Source organism: Planococcus citri, chromosome 5, assembly GCF_950023065.1.
Source record: "Planococcus citri chromosome 5, ihPlaCitr1.1, whole genome shotgun sequence".
NCBI lineage: Eukaryota > Metazoa > Arthropoda > Insecta > Hemiptera > Pseudococcidae > Planococcus > Planococcus citri.
In genome coordinates this window covers 67,261,982-67,279,384 of record NC_088681.1, presented here as the reverse complement: position 1 = coordinate 67,279,384, position 17,403 = coordinate 67,261,982, and the positions used below count along the sequence as shown (strand labels likewise).

Genomic DNA, 17,403 nt, shown 5'->3' with positions numbered 1-17,403 from the left:
CAGGCAAAGAACGTGACAGATCGCGAACTGTACGTTACCTCGAAAAAATTGTGCAAAAATTGCTTGCGTCCTGGGCACACTAGCAACGTTTGTCGTTCCTCGAAATGCCGCAAGTGCGAAAAGAATCATCACACTATGCTGCATCCCGAATCGAAGCCCGAACCTGACCCGAAATCCGATGACCAGACCAAAGCAGTAGTAGCGATTCGTTCTGGTAAAGACGTACTTCTGCCTTCTGCTGTCATCAAAGTGCAAATTGGCAAAAAATTTGTACTCGCTCGTGCCTTAATCGACTCGTGTTCACAAGTCAATCTCGTTACCGAAGCGTTTGTGAACAAACACCATCTCGTTAAACGCCCATCTGCCTATAGTCTCGAAGGTATTTCATCTCAAACGGTACATACAAGCTACGTTGTTTCGTTTACAGTGAAATCTCGTTTCAATAAAGCTCAGCTGAAAATCGATGCTGAACTTATTGGCTCATTACCTTACACGATCGACTCGAAAATGCAACGACACGTTGCCACGCTCGAACCAGACCTCGCTCTTGCCGATTCGGAACTCGAAACCAGCCACGTTGACATTCTCATCGGTGCTGAATACGTCAGTCGTATCATGACTGGCAACAAGAAGTTCGTCGGTGATCTCGCATTCGAAGAATCGCTCTTCGGTTGGCTCACGATCGGAGCTGTCAAAGTTCCACCTCTCGAACGAAAATGCTGTTTGCTTAGTACAACAACGCACGATGTACTTGCTAAATTTTGGGAAATTGAAGAAGTTAATCCTCCCAAAATTACTCTCAGCGAACATGAGCTTTGGGAAAACCACTTCCAAAGCACACGAATTCGATTACCCGATGGCAGATTCCAAGTTCGATTACCTTTCAAGGATTCAACTGAGAAACTCGCTAACACGTACCCTCAAGCTCTCAGCGCCCTACTGAAGTACGAGAAATCGCCACTTCGACCTCGATATACCGAATTCATGCGCGAATATCTCAATCTCGGTCACATGCGTCTCGTTAAAGATCCAGATGCAGTTCAGCGATACTACATTCCGCACTTACCCGTATTACGCGAAGACAGCTCGACTACGAAGTTGCGTGTAGTATTTAACGCTTCTGCCAAAAACAAATCTGGTCTTTCTCTGAACGATATCTTGCTGAACGGTCCGATTCGTCAATCGTTTCTATTCGATATTCTCATTCGATGGAGAATTTTCCTAATCGCTTTTTCTGCTGACATCAAGATGATGTATCGTTGTATTGGCATGAACGAAGATGATTGTCGATTTCAATCTATCTTATGGCGTTTCGATCTCGATCAACCTGTCGAAGTATTCGAGCTCACAACTGTGACATACGGAACAGGTCCAGCCGCTGCCGATTCTACTGCCTGTGTCAACGAAGTAGCTGACACAGAAGTACCCGAAGATGAACCCGAAGTGAAAGAAGCGATAAAGGAAATGACCTACATGGACGATATTCTATCTGGTGCAGAAAACGTTCAAGCAGCTATCGTTAAAGCGCAAAAAATTCACAACGCGCTTATGAAAGCTCAATTTCCTTTGCGTAAATACGTCTCGAACTCGACTGAATTTCTCGCCTCGCTCGCTCCTGAACTCGTTGAAGAATTGAAACCAGTGTCGTTTGGCTCTGACGGTGTTGCAAAAATACTTGGTCTTCAATGGTACCCGAACGAAGATGTGCTGCGTGTTCACCATCAAACGGTGGATATTTCGAAAGTCACTCTTACCAAACGAGTGGTATCATCGTTAATTGCCAGCATCTTCGATCCGCTCGGTCTCGTAAACCCCATATTGATTCGAGGTAAAATCTTGCTTCAAGAAATATGGCGGCAAGATTTGGCGTGGGATGACCAAATTCCTCACAAAATTGAAAAAAGTTTTCGAGAATACTACCAAGACCTTGAAAAGCTGTTTTCTATTCAAATACCTCGCGCTTACTCGACATTTGCTCCTGATCGCTTCGAATTAATTGGATTCAGTGATGCAAGTGAAAAAGCTTACGGTGCTGTCGTCTACATCAAATCGTATTCTTCATCATCAATCTCGGTCTCGCTCGTTGCCTCAAAATCGAAAGTCACACCGATAAAAGAGCTCAAAGTTCATCGACTCGAATTACTCGGTGCTGTACTGCTTGTTAATCTACTCTCGAATATCTCCAAAATGCTGAAATACGACGTCTCGAAGTCACGAGTCTACTCCGATTCTCAAGTTGCACTCGCTTGGCTGAAAGGTCCAGCATCTCGATTCGATACCTTCGTACGTAATCGTATCGAACACGTCAACGCGATTATACCATATTCTCAATGGAGTTATGTGAACACGAAAGAAAATCCAGCTGATTTGGTCACTCGCGGTGTATCTATCGACTCGCTCATTGATAATCAACTTTGGCTCCAAGGACCTAGTTGGTTACAAACCGAAGATACTCCGAAAGTTGAAATTAGTTTACCCGAACCACCTGAAAAACGTCGAACTGTATTGCTGTTATGTCAAGCAACTACAGAAGCATTCATCAGCGAATATTCATCGTACGAAAAGCTGATTCGAATGGTTCGATTGTTTGTAACATTCTACGCTCGATTATCTCGTTACCAATTGCGAATTTCAAAGATCATGTTCGAAGATCCACGATTACCGATTTACGTCATCGCTCGAATTTCTCAGCTTACTTGGTTCAAGAACGAAATCGAATCAATCCAGAATCAAGTACCTTTGAAATCTCGTAACACGCTCGCTTCGATAAGTCCTTTTCTCGATCAGTTTGGAGTACTCCGGGTAGGAGGAAGGCTTCGAAATAGTCGCTTCTCTTACGATGTAAAGCACCCGATCATCTTACACGGACAGTCCGAGTACGCCAAACTACTCGCTCGACATATTCACGAAAAATATTACCACGCATCACAATCGTTTACTCGATCATTCATACTCAGTCGCTACTGGATAGTTACTGGAGTTCGGCGACTAGTGAAAAACACCATCGATAATTGCGTCTGGTGTACTCGAATGAAAGCTCAGACAGTTAGCCAAATCATGGGTGATTTGCCTACTGAACGCTTAACCATCGCTCGTCCGTTTACCAATGCCAGTGTCGATTACGGCGGTCCTTTCACGATCAGATGTACTAATCATCGAACACCAAAGTACATCAAATGTTATGCTGCGTTCTTCGTTTGCTTGGTGACTCGCGCTGTATTCATCGAACCTGTGTCCGATCTCTCGACGACTGCGTTTTTAGCCGCTTTTCAACGCTTCCGGAATCGCCGAGGTACTCCTGCGATAATGTACTCCGATAACGGAACGAATTTCGTTGGTGCTAAGAACGATCTCGAGAAAAATAATCCCGAACTCGCACTCGAATGGAAATTTATTTCTCCTAGAACTCCACACCAAGGTGGAGTCTGGGAAGCTGCGGTCAAAGCTGGGAAAAAGCATCTACTAGCTGCGACGAAAGGAGCTGTTCAAACTGAAGAAGAATTCCGAACAGTTCTCACCGCAGTTGAGGCAATCCTCAACTCTCGACCATTATATGCCTCTCGTAATTCGACCGATGTTGAGGAGATCGATGTCCTCACTCCATCTCATTTCCTGATTGGTTCAAGTTTGCTCGAAAAGGACGATCCTAGCCCATTCGATATTACATTGGGCGAAAGATTGACGCTTCAACGTCAGATTATCGAGTCATTCTGGCATAATCTGAAATCGAGCTATCTTGCCAAACTTCAGACTCGCTCAAAATGGAAAAAAGCCGAACCGAATCTTTCAATCGGTGATATCGTCATATTGAAAGAAAATTCGTCGCCATGTTCATGGCCCCTCGGAAGAATCATGGATGGCAAACCTGATGCCAAAGGCCACCTACGAAAGGTCTCCGTTAAGGCCAAAGGATCGATTTTCCAACGAGGTGTCCAGGAATTGGTCAAACTTCCAGTCGAAACGAAAATCGCTGGAGAATAACGTTCGAATAATTTTAAACTCGTTTTGGATGTTCGAATAATGTAAATAATTGTTCCTTTTCATGTAAATTATTGCATTTTATTCACTCGTTAATTTTTAAATTGTTTTTTGTTTTTTTTCTACTCGCTCGAATGTAAATATCATACGTAATCGTAATTTCTCGTTGTATAGTTTAAGTACTACTCGAATGTATATAATTTATTTATATTTATTTCTTAAGACCCCTGGTCTTCCTGGGGGAGCTTTGTTTAGATAATATTCACGCTCTCTATCGGTTTAGTTACCATTTCTCCTCGTATGTATAAATTCCCTTATCTCTCTAACAGTCCACTATCATCCGAATGTGTATCATAACGTGTAAATATAGCAAGTATGCTTTAATGAGTATTTCTTTCTTTTTTACTCGAATATACGCCAAACAGAGTCGCACAAGGGGGCAAGGCGACGCAGTGCTTTACCCATCCTCGATCCTCATCTTTGTCGACGACGGCATCGGCATCGGCATCGGCAGCACCCTGCTAATAGCGTATTGTAGTGGTCGCCAACAACAGAACAGCAGCAGCATCATCGGTGGACGTGGACCAGGACCACGTCGTCTTCTGAACTGGACTGCGGTTCTTTCTGCGCCTCTAATCGTAGCGGCGGCGGCGCTTTCTCTCTATCTGGCAGCGGTTGCGAGCTGCAAAGCACCGGCAGGTATCCGAAAGCCGGAGAGTTAAATCCTTTTGATGTTTTCGCTTAATTATGAAACGATGATAAGGCCGCTTTAGGGTTTCTCAAAATCTGTCCCTTCACCTACCATCCTCACCATCGACGTCACTATGGTGGTCTTCTTCTCATGGCTATATACTCGCTCGCGTCGTTCTTCTCTCATTCGAGCTCTTTGTCTGTGCGGGGCGTCCGCGTCCGTTGTGCTATATTTGCGCCAAATTACCATCGTCATCGTCTCGTATTTCCTCCTTCCCGTCTTCTGTATCTTGCTTCTGACCAACTCGGTAGTCGGTAAAGAAACTCGAATAATGTATTTATGACCTACTAACTGAGAAAATGTGCGTACGCCGAAGTTTATTATATCCCTTATGTTTTCCGAAATGTAGTAATATTGGACAGTGATTCAAGAATTGGAAAATTTTCGCGATTGAACATTTTAAAAAACTTAAAAAATAAGATTGTTTTCTGGTATTATTTTGAAAAAAAGTGGTTTTAGATTTTTATCACCCCACCTCCACGTTGAGATATTGTTTGGGAAATTGGTTCTCCTGAATTTCGATCTTGAGAAATTACAGCCATTCTGATCCTCTTCCCTTCATCCAAGGTCCATAAAAATCCTGTAAAAGTTCGTGGATTATTTGATAGACGAATTTACCGTTGCGTTGATGGTTTTGAAAACATTACCTCCTCACCCCCCCCCCCCCCCCCACCGAACAGGTTTTTTAAAGGTGGTTGGTTGGAACACTGGGAACATCAGCATAAAAATATGATTTCTCTAAAAACCTAAACTATCAGAAAATATGCAAAAAGACGAACGAAAAAAATTCTGGTGTCGGTGTGTGACTCATGCTAGATAAATGCATCGCTATCGATGCGTTTACGTGTAACTTGTACCTGAATAAAACACCTTTCGCAGCCGGTCGTTTCTTATCTCATTCTTATCGCTTGGAGTATCATCATTCATTGTAGGTCTATAGGTAGGCTCGATTTCGTAGTTTTTATTAGCAGTAGTCGTCTTTCGGCTTTCGTTTCATTTCGTGCTGTGTCGTTTACGTGTGATTTTTTTGATATTTTCGCGTTTTTTGGGTTAATTCATACTTAGATAATTGTCAAATGATCAGTTGTTGCGTTTTCGTGTTCGATTGTGGTGCAGTAAAATTTCATGTTCATTGTGAACGAACTAAGATAAAGTGTTATTTCGGAGTACCCTGAGGTAGCCCTTATTTCTAATTGGTGGGAAATTTTTTTGGTGTTTTGCCCCCCCCCCCTCCCTCCTTAGTTTGGTGGCACTGCATGAGAAAATAAGACATGAAAAATTTGAACTCAATCGATGCAATTCATCCAAAGTATCTTAAACGACTGAAGCGAAGCAATGAGGGCAAAAGCTTTGCAAAATTTATTATTCGAAAAAAAAGCGACTTCAATTTTAATGAAAAAAATACAACTTCGGTACCTAACCCAAAAATCTTGAAAAATTGACCAAAGTATGACCAAAAAAGTCACAAAACGTGATCGGTGAACAAAACACTTCAATCCATGAAAAGAAATCCCAAAAAAACCAAAACTTTTTGTTTTCAGTCAAAATCTAAAAATAAAACTTCATAGAAACTTGTACGATTTTAGCAAAAAGCAGGATTTCTTGGCAAATTACTGCCAAGAAAGCACTTTTTGCTAAATTTTTATCGAAGAAGATAATACCTATTTGAAATATAAGTATTGCTACTTTTTGGCAAAGAAAAAAATATTTTAGGGGTTTTTAGCAATTTCTGGCGAAAAAACGACACATTAGAACAATTTTTGGAAAACAGTGAGCGTTTTTGGATGCAAAATATAACACAATTTTTAGCAATTTTTGGCAAAAAAAAACACAAAAATTTTAGGCAATTTATGCAAAAGGTAGGCTTTTTTGCTATTCTTCATAAAAAACGAAACTTCGACAATAATTTCTGCAAAAGGCAGGGTTTTCTAAATTGAAAAATGAATTTTCGGCTAAAAAACCGAGAATTTTTGAGAATAAGTCAGCAAAATGCAAGACTGGACAATTTTTGCAAAAAGCAGAACTTTTCAGGAATAATTGACAAAAAGTAATTAGGTACCCACTATTTGCCAAATTTTGACCAAAAAAATCTAGATTTTTGGGCATTTTGAAGGGGGGCGGGAGGGGAGGGAATAGAAACTGGGTAATAATTTTACTAAAAAGCGAGAATATTCCGATAAAAAGAAGAAATTTTGATAATTTCAGCCAAATGCAAGGCATTTGAGCAATTATTGGCAAAAAAATGATAGTTTTTCTCAATTTCTGTTTTAAAAGTTGAACTACATGTTTTGCAACTTTTTTTTGTTTTAGCAATTTTGCTTTAAGAGCGAGATTTTTTGGTAATTATTTGCTGAAAGCAAGATTTTTGGACAATTATTGGCATAAAAAAAACGTTTTCGCATTTATTGTCAAAAAAGCGAAACTTTTTTCTATTTTTGGCAATTTTGAGTCAATTTTTGGCAAAAAAGATAAATTTTTGAGTATTTAGGGTGTCAAACAGTCTTTCCAATCCAGGGTCAGGAAAAATTTGTCTTTTTGCCTATGGGTCTTTTTTTTCAAAAAAGTCAGGAAAAAGTCTTTCTATTCGACCGAAGGTTCTTCTTTTTTTCGAATTTTCAATTGACCTTACCAACTCGATTTAAATCCCATACGACGGGTGTAATAATCAAGTAATTACAAACACCAAAAAAAAAAAAAAAAAAAAATAGTTCTGTCATTTACTTAATCAAAATCAAGCGAAAAATGAAAACTCAATTTTTAATTTTTTCAAACGTTAATATAAAGGCAAAAAATCAGATAAATATTTTGTTACTTAATCAACTTTTTGTTTAAAGTTTTTTTTTCCAATTTTTTGAACATGAATGGGAGGGGGTATCAGTATATTTTCAATTTTGAAAATTTCCTTCCTAAAGGTCCTTCCAAGGTCCTTCTTTTTAGTTTTCAGATTTTGTTAGTCACCCTGGTATTTTTCGATAAAAATTAAACTTTTTGGAATTTTTTGCCAGAACTCATAATTTTTGGCGATTTTTTAGTAAGAAACGAGGCTTTTTTGCAACTTTGAAAAAGTACAAATAGGCCTTGACAATTTCAGGTACCTACTTTTACATTATTCACTATTGATATTTTCAACGTTTTTTTTTTCTCTCTCTCTTCAAGAAGTAAGTAGGGCTGAGGTTTGAAAAGAAATGGAGTTTCGAAAAATTTTAAAAACTAACCAAAATTACTTATAGTATTGACTCGCTTACTTGAAAACCCCTGAAATTTCATTATTATTTTAATGAAAGAAATACATACCTACATTTTTCTGATCTCAACATTTCTTAAATTCAATCAGTGATTTTAAGAAATTTCAACGTTGAAGAAGAGAACCAAATTGGCCTAAATGAAACGAAGGCAAAAGTTTTCCAATGCAAGTTTTTACGATAAATGTGTGGTCTATCTGTGTCTGAAATAATTCCCGAACAAATAACGACCTTTACGATCAGGTGACAAAATTCAATCTCTGCATTACCTATGCAAATTAATAATAGGTACCTACTCATTTTTACCATTTTTCCTCAATTTTCTACGATCTTAGTGATTATTGTTTGTACATATTTGTATACTTGGTACTTTTTCAGTCTGCGTCAGGTGTTTAACGATACGTTGTATTTTTTTTCCCAGCTTACTGCTTTCCACGAGACTCTAAAGACTCGTTGGACGTTTTATGTGAGAAGATAACCGGAGATGCGCCGTTATACTCGATGTTTCGATTGGATGCGAAGGCGATAACGTGTCCTTTCAAAGGCGGACCTCCTTTTACATTCACCTATAATCGAGGATCCGGCGATTGCAAGTAAGTAGCGTGGAAAATGATACTATAGGTAGTTAGGTACATACTAGACTTGTTCAGCATATATACATACATACGATCAAAAGCGAAGATTTCGTTCGCTCACTTAAAATCGTACCAAAGCATGCGAAAGACGACGTGAGACGTGAACGTAGAATTTTATGTCGCGAGTATAGGTAATATCTTGGCAAAACATCGTCAAACGGAGATAGAAAAAAGGCAACTATGTCGCAGTTTCCAACGACTATTTTCTCTCTCTCTATCTCTCTTTCATACTACATACATTATGCAACCAAATGAATCCGAGAGCTAAAATCCATTAAACCTGTTAAAACGTCCATTCGGAAAATTCATCGAAATATCGCGTAAGTATAGATTGAAATGGAGTACTTTGCTGCCAGCGAAATGGATAATGCATCGGGGTGATTTTTTTGTGCTTTGCTTCAGTTTAGTTTGTTCATTTGGTCATACGAGGTGTACTGATGGAATTGAATCGCAGCAGGTACTTGGAATGACACGAACAAGAAGGCGTAGGTTGGTATAGGTGATGATCGAATGAAAATTACGACTTTTTTTTCTCTCTTTCGACTATATTTTTCACTTCGAAAAAGTGTATTTTCGTGTCAGCTCGAGCGAATCTAGCCTACTAGGTACGTTATAGTATCGTCTGGAACGAGATATCAACGTACGAGTGTATAAGAAAATTAATTTACGACGAGGTCACGTACGCCAGCGTAGGTCGACGTATCGACTCGGCTGTGAAAAGGTTGCAGATTTTGCGGCAATATTCAGATTTTTATAGCGTAAAATACATCACTATGAGTATAGAGTAGTAAGTATAGTATAATGTACGATATAGTGATGGGAAAATTTCTGAGGCGTTGCGACTACGACGACGACGTATGTGCTTCTGGTTCTGGGGGGAGGGCCGAAGGGGATGACAGAGATGGACTTTTGAGCCAAGATCGCGCCAAACACGCCGGATAGCGTTTTTACTAATAAGGAAAAAACGATAAACGTGAACCGAGCATTTTTCACGCCTTCGCGTACCATTTCTTTATTGCTTTTATTTTCAAGGGGGTTGTTTTATGAATCATTTTATTGCATCGTTTTTCTCGTTTTTTTTTCGCCCCTTCATCTCCGGTCTCTTCTTCTGCGTATTTTTTTTTCTTCTCTTCTGTTGGTACTTTGCTGTGTCGCTGTAGTTTTCCATCTGTTATGTCTCTCTGGTTGTATCTTACTTATCTTAAGAGATATTTCACTATCCGTTGGCGTTAGAACGCCATGTTTTGCCAGGGTATTGCCGTTTTGCGCTCGTTTTTTTATCGTGGAGCGAGCTAAATTTAAGGAAATTTTCGCGTATAGCGTCGTGCCTCGATTATACTGCGTTTGGCTGCATGAGAAGGTGACATAAGATAGTTTTATTTAGAGTGGGGGTTTCATGGTTTTTTTCTCTTTCTTTTTTTGCAGGACACCGGTTTCGAAGTCGGACTCGTGCACCGATGATTCCAGAATGCTGCTTAGGTATCAAGCTTGTCCGGATGTGCACAATAGCGAAAGTACTGGTGAGTGATTGGTGCATAGATTTATTAGTAGATATATCAGTATAGCTTATTCATAAGTGGTGGGGAGGGAGACTGTACGGATTTTTGTGGGTATTCGTTCGATGTGGGCTTAAGCTGCAGTTATGTATTCAATATCGAAGCTAGTGACAGAACGTCTCGAATTTATTTCCATCACCTTATACAGGGATGAAACGTGACATGAACCTGATTATCGAAATTTTCTTCGAATTGGTGGGAAATTCCTGGCTCAACGTTCCTAATTTCACGGAAAGGATTTGCAAAAATATCCCTCCGGTCAGAATGGGGGGGGGGGGGTAAGCTCATTTTTTAAATTTTTACGAATTTTGAAAATCAGTCGATTTTGAGCTAAAAGTGGATAAAACACAATATTTTACATTATTGAACTAGAAAATTATGAACTAAACTTTGGCAGGTATTTATATAGTCGAGGGGCCTGCATAAGGGTCAATTGCACACCCCTGCTGATCCTCCGGGACAACTTTTTTCTTAATGGGGGAATCCTAAGGAACATTTCTATCCCTTGACTTGAAAAAAAAGATGGCCCAACTCACAAAATGACGGCCATTTTGATTGACTGGTCAGCCGAAATCGCAGATTTTGCGTTCCAACAAAGGACTTGCACGAAATTTTTTAAATCTTACATAGGTACATAGATCGAAAGAGCAGGCAAAAATTCATCATTTGACAAAATTTCTAGTGCTTAAGTGCCTTTTTCGATTTTTGGTGAATTTTTGAAATTCAAATTTAGGCCAAAAATGAGAGAAAAAATCAAAGTCTTACCAAATTGACCAAGAAAGCTAAAATTTTGGATATACCCTATTTTCGACATGGCAAATCGATTGGAAACTGTTTCAAATCGTTTTGAGCAGTTCTGGAGCCTCCAGCAGATTTTTGAAAGTCGAAATTCCCACAAAATGCCATCAAATTGGAGTTGTAAAGCTGAAATCTATTCTAAAAACTAATTTCAATACGCTACGAAGTCAACTGCAGGTGAATTTCAAGTCGTTTTGGAGCGTCCAGCGATTTTTTGAAAATAACTGGAGCCGCCAGTAGATTATTGAAACTCGAAATTTCCCTAAATTTTGTAAAATGGAGTTGCAATGCGGAAATATACTCTGCACTCCTATTTTAGCACACTCTGTAAACGACTTCAGCTAGGTTCAAGTCATTTTGGAGCCTCCAGCAACTTTCTGAAAATTCCTGGAGCCTCCAGCAGATTTTTGAAACTTGAAATTCCCACAAAATTTCATCAAAATGGAGTTGGAAAGACAAAATTCATTCTGAAAACATTTTCGACCTGCCAAATCGATTGGAAATTGTTTCAGACCGTTTAGAGTAGTTCTGGAGCCTCCAGCAGATTTTTGGAACTTGAAATTCCTACAAAATTTCACAAAATTCCATCAAATGGAGATGTAAAGCGGAAATTAACTCTGCACTCTTATTTTAACACTCTCTGTAGACGACTTCAGATGGGTTCAAGTCATTTTGGAGTTACCAGCGACTTTTTTAAAATTCCTGGAGTCTCCAGCAGATTTTTGAAACTTGAAATAACAAAATTTTATAAAAATATGGAGTTGGAAAACCGAAATTTATTATGCGTTTCGCTTCCATTTGAGGTAGAAGGATGAAATTCAGTTGGCATCCATTCCGAAGTGGAATGCAAGCAGTTTCAATCCATTTTGGAGCCTCCTGCACCTTCTTGGAAACTTCAATTTTTTTTTAAATGCCACAAAATCTGTCCGAATTACTCAACTCTAGCACGCACTGTGCAGGGTGAATTTCATTTCAAGTTTCAAAAATCTGCTGGAGACTCCAGGAATTTTCAGAAAGTTGCTGGAGGCTCCAAAATGACTTGAACCTACCTGAAGTCGTTTACAGAGAGTGCTAAAATAGAAGTGCAGAGTAAATTTCCGCTTTTCATCTCCGTTGGATGAAATTTTGTGGGAACTTCAAGTTTCAGAAATCTACTGGAGGCTCCAGTAATTTTCAAAAAGTCACTGGAGACTCCAAAACGACTTTAAAAATCAACCTGAAGTCGATTTCGTAGTGTATTGAAACTAGTTTTCAGAATGAATTTTGTCTTTCCAACTCCATTTTGATGAAATTTTGTGAGAATTTCAAGTTTCAAAAATCTGCTGGAGACTCCAGGAATTTTCAGAAAGTTGCTGGAGGCTCCAAAATGACTTGAACCTACCTGAAGTCGTTTACAGAGAGTGCTAAAATGGGAGTGCAGAGTAAATTTCTGCTTTCCAACTCCATTTGACGAAATTTTAGGGAAATTTCAAGTTTCCATAATCTACTGGAGGCTCCAGTAATTTTCAAAAAATCGCTGGAAGCTCCAAAACAAGTTGAAATCCACTTTCTGTTGACTTCTTAGCGTATTGAAATTAGTTTTCGGCGGTTTTCCACCTCCGTTTGATTAAATTTTGGAGAAATTTCAAGTTTCAGAAATCTACTGGAGGCTCCAGTAATTTTCAAAAAGTCGCTGGTGGCTCCAAAACGACTTTAATTCACCTGCAGTTGACTTCGTATCGTATTGAAATTAGTTTGTAGTGTAAATTTCGGCTTTCCAACTCCATTTTGATGAAATTTTATGGGAATTTCGATTTTCAAAAATCTGCTGGAGGCTCCAGAACTTCTCAAAACGAACCTACCTGAAGTCGTTTACAGAGAGTGCTAAAATAGGAGTGCAGAGTAAATTTCCGCTTTCCAACTCCATTTGACGAAATTTTAGGGAAATTTCAAGTTTCAATAATCTACTGGAGGCTCCAGTAATTTTCAAAAAATCGCTGGACGCTCCAAAACGACTTGAAATCTCCCTGCAGTTGACTTCGTAGCGTATTGAAATTAGTTTTCAGAATGAATTTTGTCTTTCCAACTCCATTTTGATGAAATTTTGTGGGAATTTCGAGTTTCAAAAATCTGCTGGAGGCTCCAGAACTGCTCAAAACGGTTTTAAACAGTTTCCAATCAATTTGGCATGTCGAAAATAGGGTATATCCCAAATTTCTGCTTTCTTGGTCGATTTGGTAAGATTTTGATTTTTTCCCTCATTTTCGGCCTAAATTGGATTTTCAAAAATTCACCAAAAATCGAAAAAGGCACTTAATCATTTGAAATTTTGTCAGATGATAAATTTTTGCCTGCTCTTTCGATCTACCTTTGTAAAATTTAAAAAATTTCGTGCAAGTCCTTTGTTGGAACGCAAAATTTGCGATTTCGGCTGACCAGTCAATCAAAATGACCGCCATTTTGTGAGTAGGATCATATTTTTTTAGGACAAGGGCTAGAAATGTTCCTTAGGACTCCCCCATTAAGAAAAAAGTTGTCCCGGGGGATCGGCAGGGGGTGCAATTTATCCTTATGCCGGCTCCTCGACTAATAGGGGAAAAATAAAAAATATGGAACTATTTTCTCACCTTACGTAACAAATTGGTGGTGTGGGAATGGAAGGTGGAAAATTCCAACTTTGCAAAAGTGTATGTATGTATTTGGAAAAATATTGAAATCAAAGGGGGTCTTTTTACGAGCCGAAGAAAAAGAAGAGGAGGGTTGAAGGGTTCTAGTGTACCTATGTAATATATATATATATGCACGAAAAGGTATACCACCTAATATTATTGTGTATGTGTGAGGTGAAAGGGTGCGAAAGGAGGTGGTTCAATTTAATTATGAAAATCGTGTTTTATCGACAAATGGGTGTACACATACGTACTATACATATAGTATATACGTGCATAATAAAGGCGCCATATAGTACCTACAATATACATGGTATATTGTACCTAAACCTATACTAGCTCTATGAAAGTACCTACACACACACACACATACACACGTAAGCACGACTTATTCATCAAGCCTTTTACACGGGCTATAAAATTATCCCTATGGTTAAAGTAAATAACCGAGTCGAGACAGATGATTTATTGTCCATTTTGCGAAAAACCTTCTTCATCGCAGTACGAGGATAGGATACGGTTTATAGTCGTCGTCTGGCCTATATCTGGACTAAAGTATCTTTAAAGCTAATTTGTAATACATCGCCTCATCGTTCGTCGTTCTTCGTCCACCCCGCCGCCCTCGCCTCTCACCTTTTCCTGTTCACTCTTCTTTGCTGTTTACTGTATAGAGTTCTCTTCCCTGAAGCTTTCTGTTTGGAGTAAATATCGTACACAAACACATATAAGGTCGATCGTATATATCTCGAGAAAAGTCTCTCCTTTCTTTTCCCTTCCGCCAGTTTATATTGAGAAAAAAAATAGCGGTTGCGGGAAATGTCGAGGAAAACGAAGGAGAATTTACACACAAACAAAAATCTACTATATATATAGGTACTTAGGAAATTAGGTGTATTTGGTCGATGCTGTGTAATGTTGCATTATATGTACGATACGTGTATCGTTTGCCTAACCCTTGTTGTGTATTTTGCGTTTCATCTTAATGACGATGCGACCACAGAGTCGGTGTAAAGCCCTATATAGCCCACACATACGAGTATACAGGCCCCGTGTAAATGTATAAAGTATGGTGTACGCAACGAATTATCAAATATTAAGGATAGAAGAGCGGTCGGTCGTGGTGACAATGGCCGTGGTTTTTGTGATAAATTAATTTACCACGTGCGCGAGTAGGTATACTGGTATACGTATACTACGTAGTACTGTAGATGATGGTAGAGGCAGAGGCTGTGGACGTACCTTATTATAATGATGAAAAAATATGGAAAAATGGGATACAGCATGGCCAGTATTTTCTCATCTCGTGACTGTTGTGTTTTTGGCTAGGTTGAGAGTAGGTTTTAAGAGTTTTCATGTGTACCTACGCACAAATATTACAGGGTAATGAGCTTGGGAAAATATGGAGTGAATCAACAAGCAACAACGTTCTTAACGCGGATCGAGAGTGCAGCCCTACAGATGAACTTCGAGATATTTTATTCGATTAGGAAGGTAGGGTACCTATTCGGGGATTTAACCTCTAAGGTGTGTTGTGAAAAAAAATTGTCGGAAGATTTTGACCAAATTCAGTGAAGAACTTTTGTTTTTGAGTTGAAAAGCATTCAGAAAAAAATGTTGCTCTGAACGTGCCACTGGAGAAGAATAAATGGATGCCCAAAGAGAGGATTTTTTTAAAATGTGTTTTTTCGCTCTAGACCCTGTCCAGCCTGTTTGGAGAAAAATGGCCCAGTTCCAGAAGATGATGCTCAAAAAACATGTTCATCATCGAAATATTTAAAATTCTTGCGAAATTTCAACTGATTTTGATGATTTTCAATGCATTATTAAAAAACAAAAACTAAAATTATTATGACTCAATTTTGACGCGAAAATTCATCAGAAATGCTCAAAAAATATTTTTATAGTGCCTAATGTTTTATGTTTTGGCAAAATTTTGACCCACTTTGATGGGCCACATGACTCTAGTTTTTCAAAAATCTCGAAAAAACAGACCAAATGACATTTTTGAAATACCTGCCAAATTTTAACCCATTTTGATAGGTCGCATGAGACTTTTTTCAAAAATCTTCAAAATTATGATCCAATTTTGGGCTTGAAATTTCACAAACTTTTTTTAAAAACATTGTTGCCGAAATATTTGAATTTCTCTAGTAATTTAAACTCGTTATAACAGATCGCAATATTTAAAAAAAAAAAACAGAAATCATAAGTAACAAAATTTTAAAATCAAAATTCATAAAAAAATGCTAAAAAATATTTTTATTGTGATATTTGAAATTTTCGTGAAATTTTAACCCATTGTAATAAGTTGCGTGACACTTTTTCATAATTCCCGAAAATCAAATTTTAATTTTTGAGCTCATAACTCTTCAGAAAAATGCTCTAAAAACATTTTCACCGAAAATTTTTAAAATACTTGCAAGATTTTAATCCATTGTGAAAGGTCGACGACTCAACATTTTTAGAAATTCTCATTTCTCTTGAAATTTTAACTCATTTTGATAGATCGCAATTCGCAACGCACATTTTGGAAAATCATGTAGGTATCAATTATTTTGAGGTAAACAAAATCCTAAATACTCAAAAAAAATTGTATCGTAATATTTGAAACTTTCGCGAATTTTTAACCAATTTCGATAGAACACAAGGTCACCACTAACGTCATCAACCAATACGCTTAAATTGTTTCAAAATCACGTATAAATGCTCAAAAACGCTGAAAAAAACTTAAAACTTCTTTAAATTTTGAAAATTGTTCAAAAATTGTTCAAAGCTTTGAAAAGTGTTTGCGTTTGAAAATTTTCAAAATTAATAAATTGCTCGAAAATGGCCAAAAACTTTCGGAAATTTCTCAAGAGTTGCAACAATAATTGATTTTTGAATATGACAAAAACTGTTCAATAACGTCAAAACTTCTCCAAAACTTTGAAAATTGCTCAACAAATTCAAAAACTTCTTGAAATTTTGAAATTTGTTCCATAATTTTACAAACTTTTGTAATGTTTGTTGCATCTAAAAGTTTTAAAAACTGTTTATGTAGAAGTGTTGAAATTGTTTAAAATTGTACAGTTGTGCAGAATGCCCAAATATATGTATTATGTACCTATTATTGAACCTCGGATTTGTGAATGTAAAAGGACTTGTGCAACTAGAGACGCTTAAAGCCCAAACCATTGAGCAAAAATTTCCAAAAATCGTAAAAACTTCCAAAAAAGCTTCAAAAATTTCAAAAACTGCTCAAAGATTTTAGAAATTGTTTAGGAATTTTCAAAAAGTCTAATATTTAAAAAAACGTTCCAAAATTTTAAAAATTGCTCAATATTTGCGAATTCTGTTCAAAAAAGTTCTATAAAACTTTGAAAATTACTCAAAAATGTCGATGATTGTTTTAAAATTGATCGAAAATTTTTCCAAAATTTAAAAGTGTTCAAAAATGTCTCCAAATTACGAAATTTTTTTCAATATAATAGAAGTTTTACAAAACTTTCAAAGTTAAAAAGTTCAAAAATTGTCAAATCTTTCAAAAAAAGTCAAAGCTGCAAAAAATTTGTTTAAAAGCGTTGGAACTTCGCTCAAAAATTTCAATCAAAGTCTTGAAATTGTTCAACAACTTTCTAAAATTCGAAAAAAAAAACGCTGAAAAATTCTTCCAAAGTTGTAAAATTATTTGAAATTTTTCCAATTTTATTTTACAGCTCAAACTTATTTTTTATTTTAATTTAAAAAAATCTAATGTTACAAAAATCTATTTTTTTTTAATTTAAAAAAAGTCGAATGTTTCAAAAATCGTCGAAT

At 37.5% G+C, this 17,403-nt stretch overlaps 1 protein-coding gene across 1 annotated transcript in view; it reads left to right on the top strand.

The window, feature by feature from the left end:
• LOC135847000 (uncharacterized) overlaps positions 1–17,403 on the top strand; it is a 537,248-nt gene that overhangs the window by 378,036 nt on the left and 141,809 nt on the right. The window contains exons 5-6 of the mRNA XM_065366376.1: positions 8,393–8,564; positions 10,032–10,126. Of these exons, the coding sequence (XP_065222448.1) occupies positions 8,393–8,564; positions 10,032–10,126 (267 nt within the window). The remainder of the gene's footprint in view (positions 1–8,392; positions 8,565–10,031; positions 10,127–17,403) is intronic.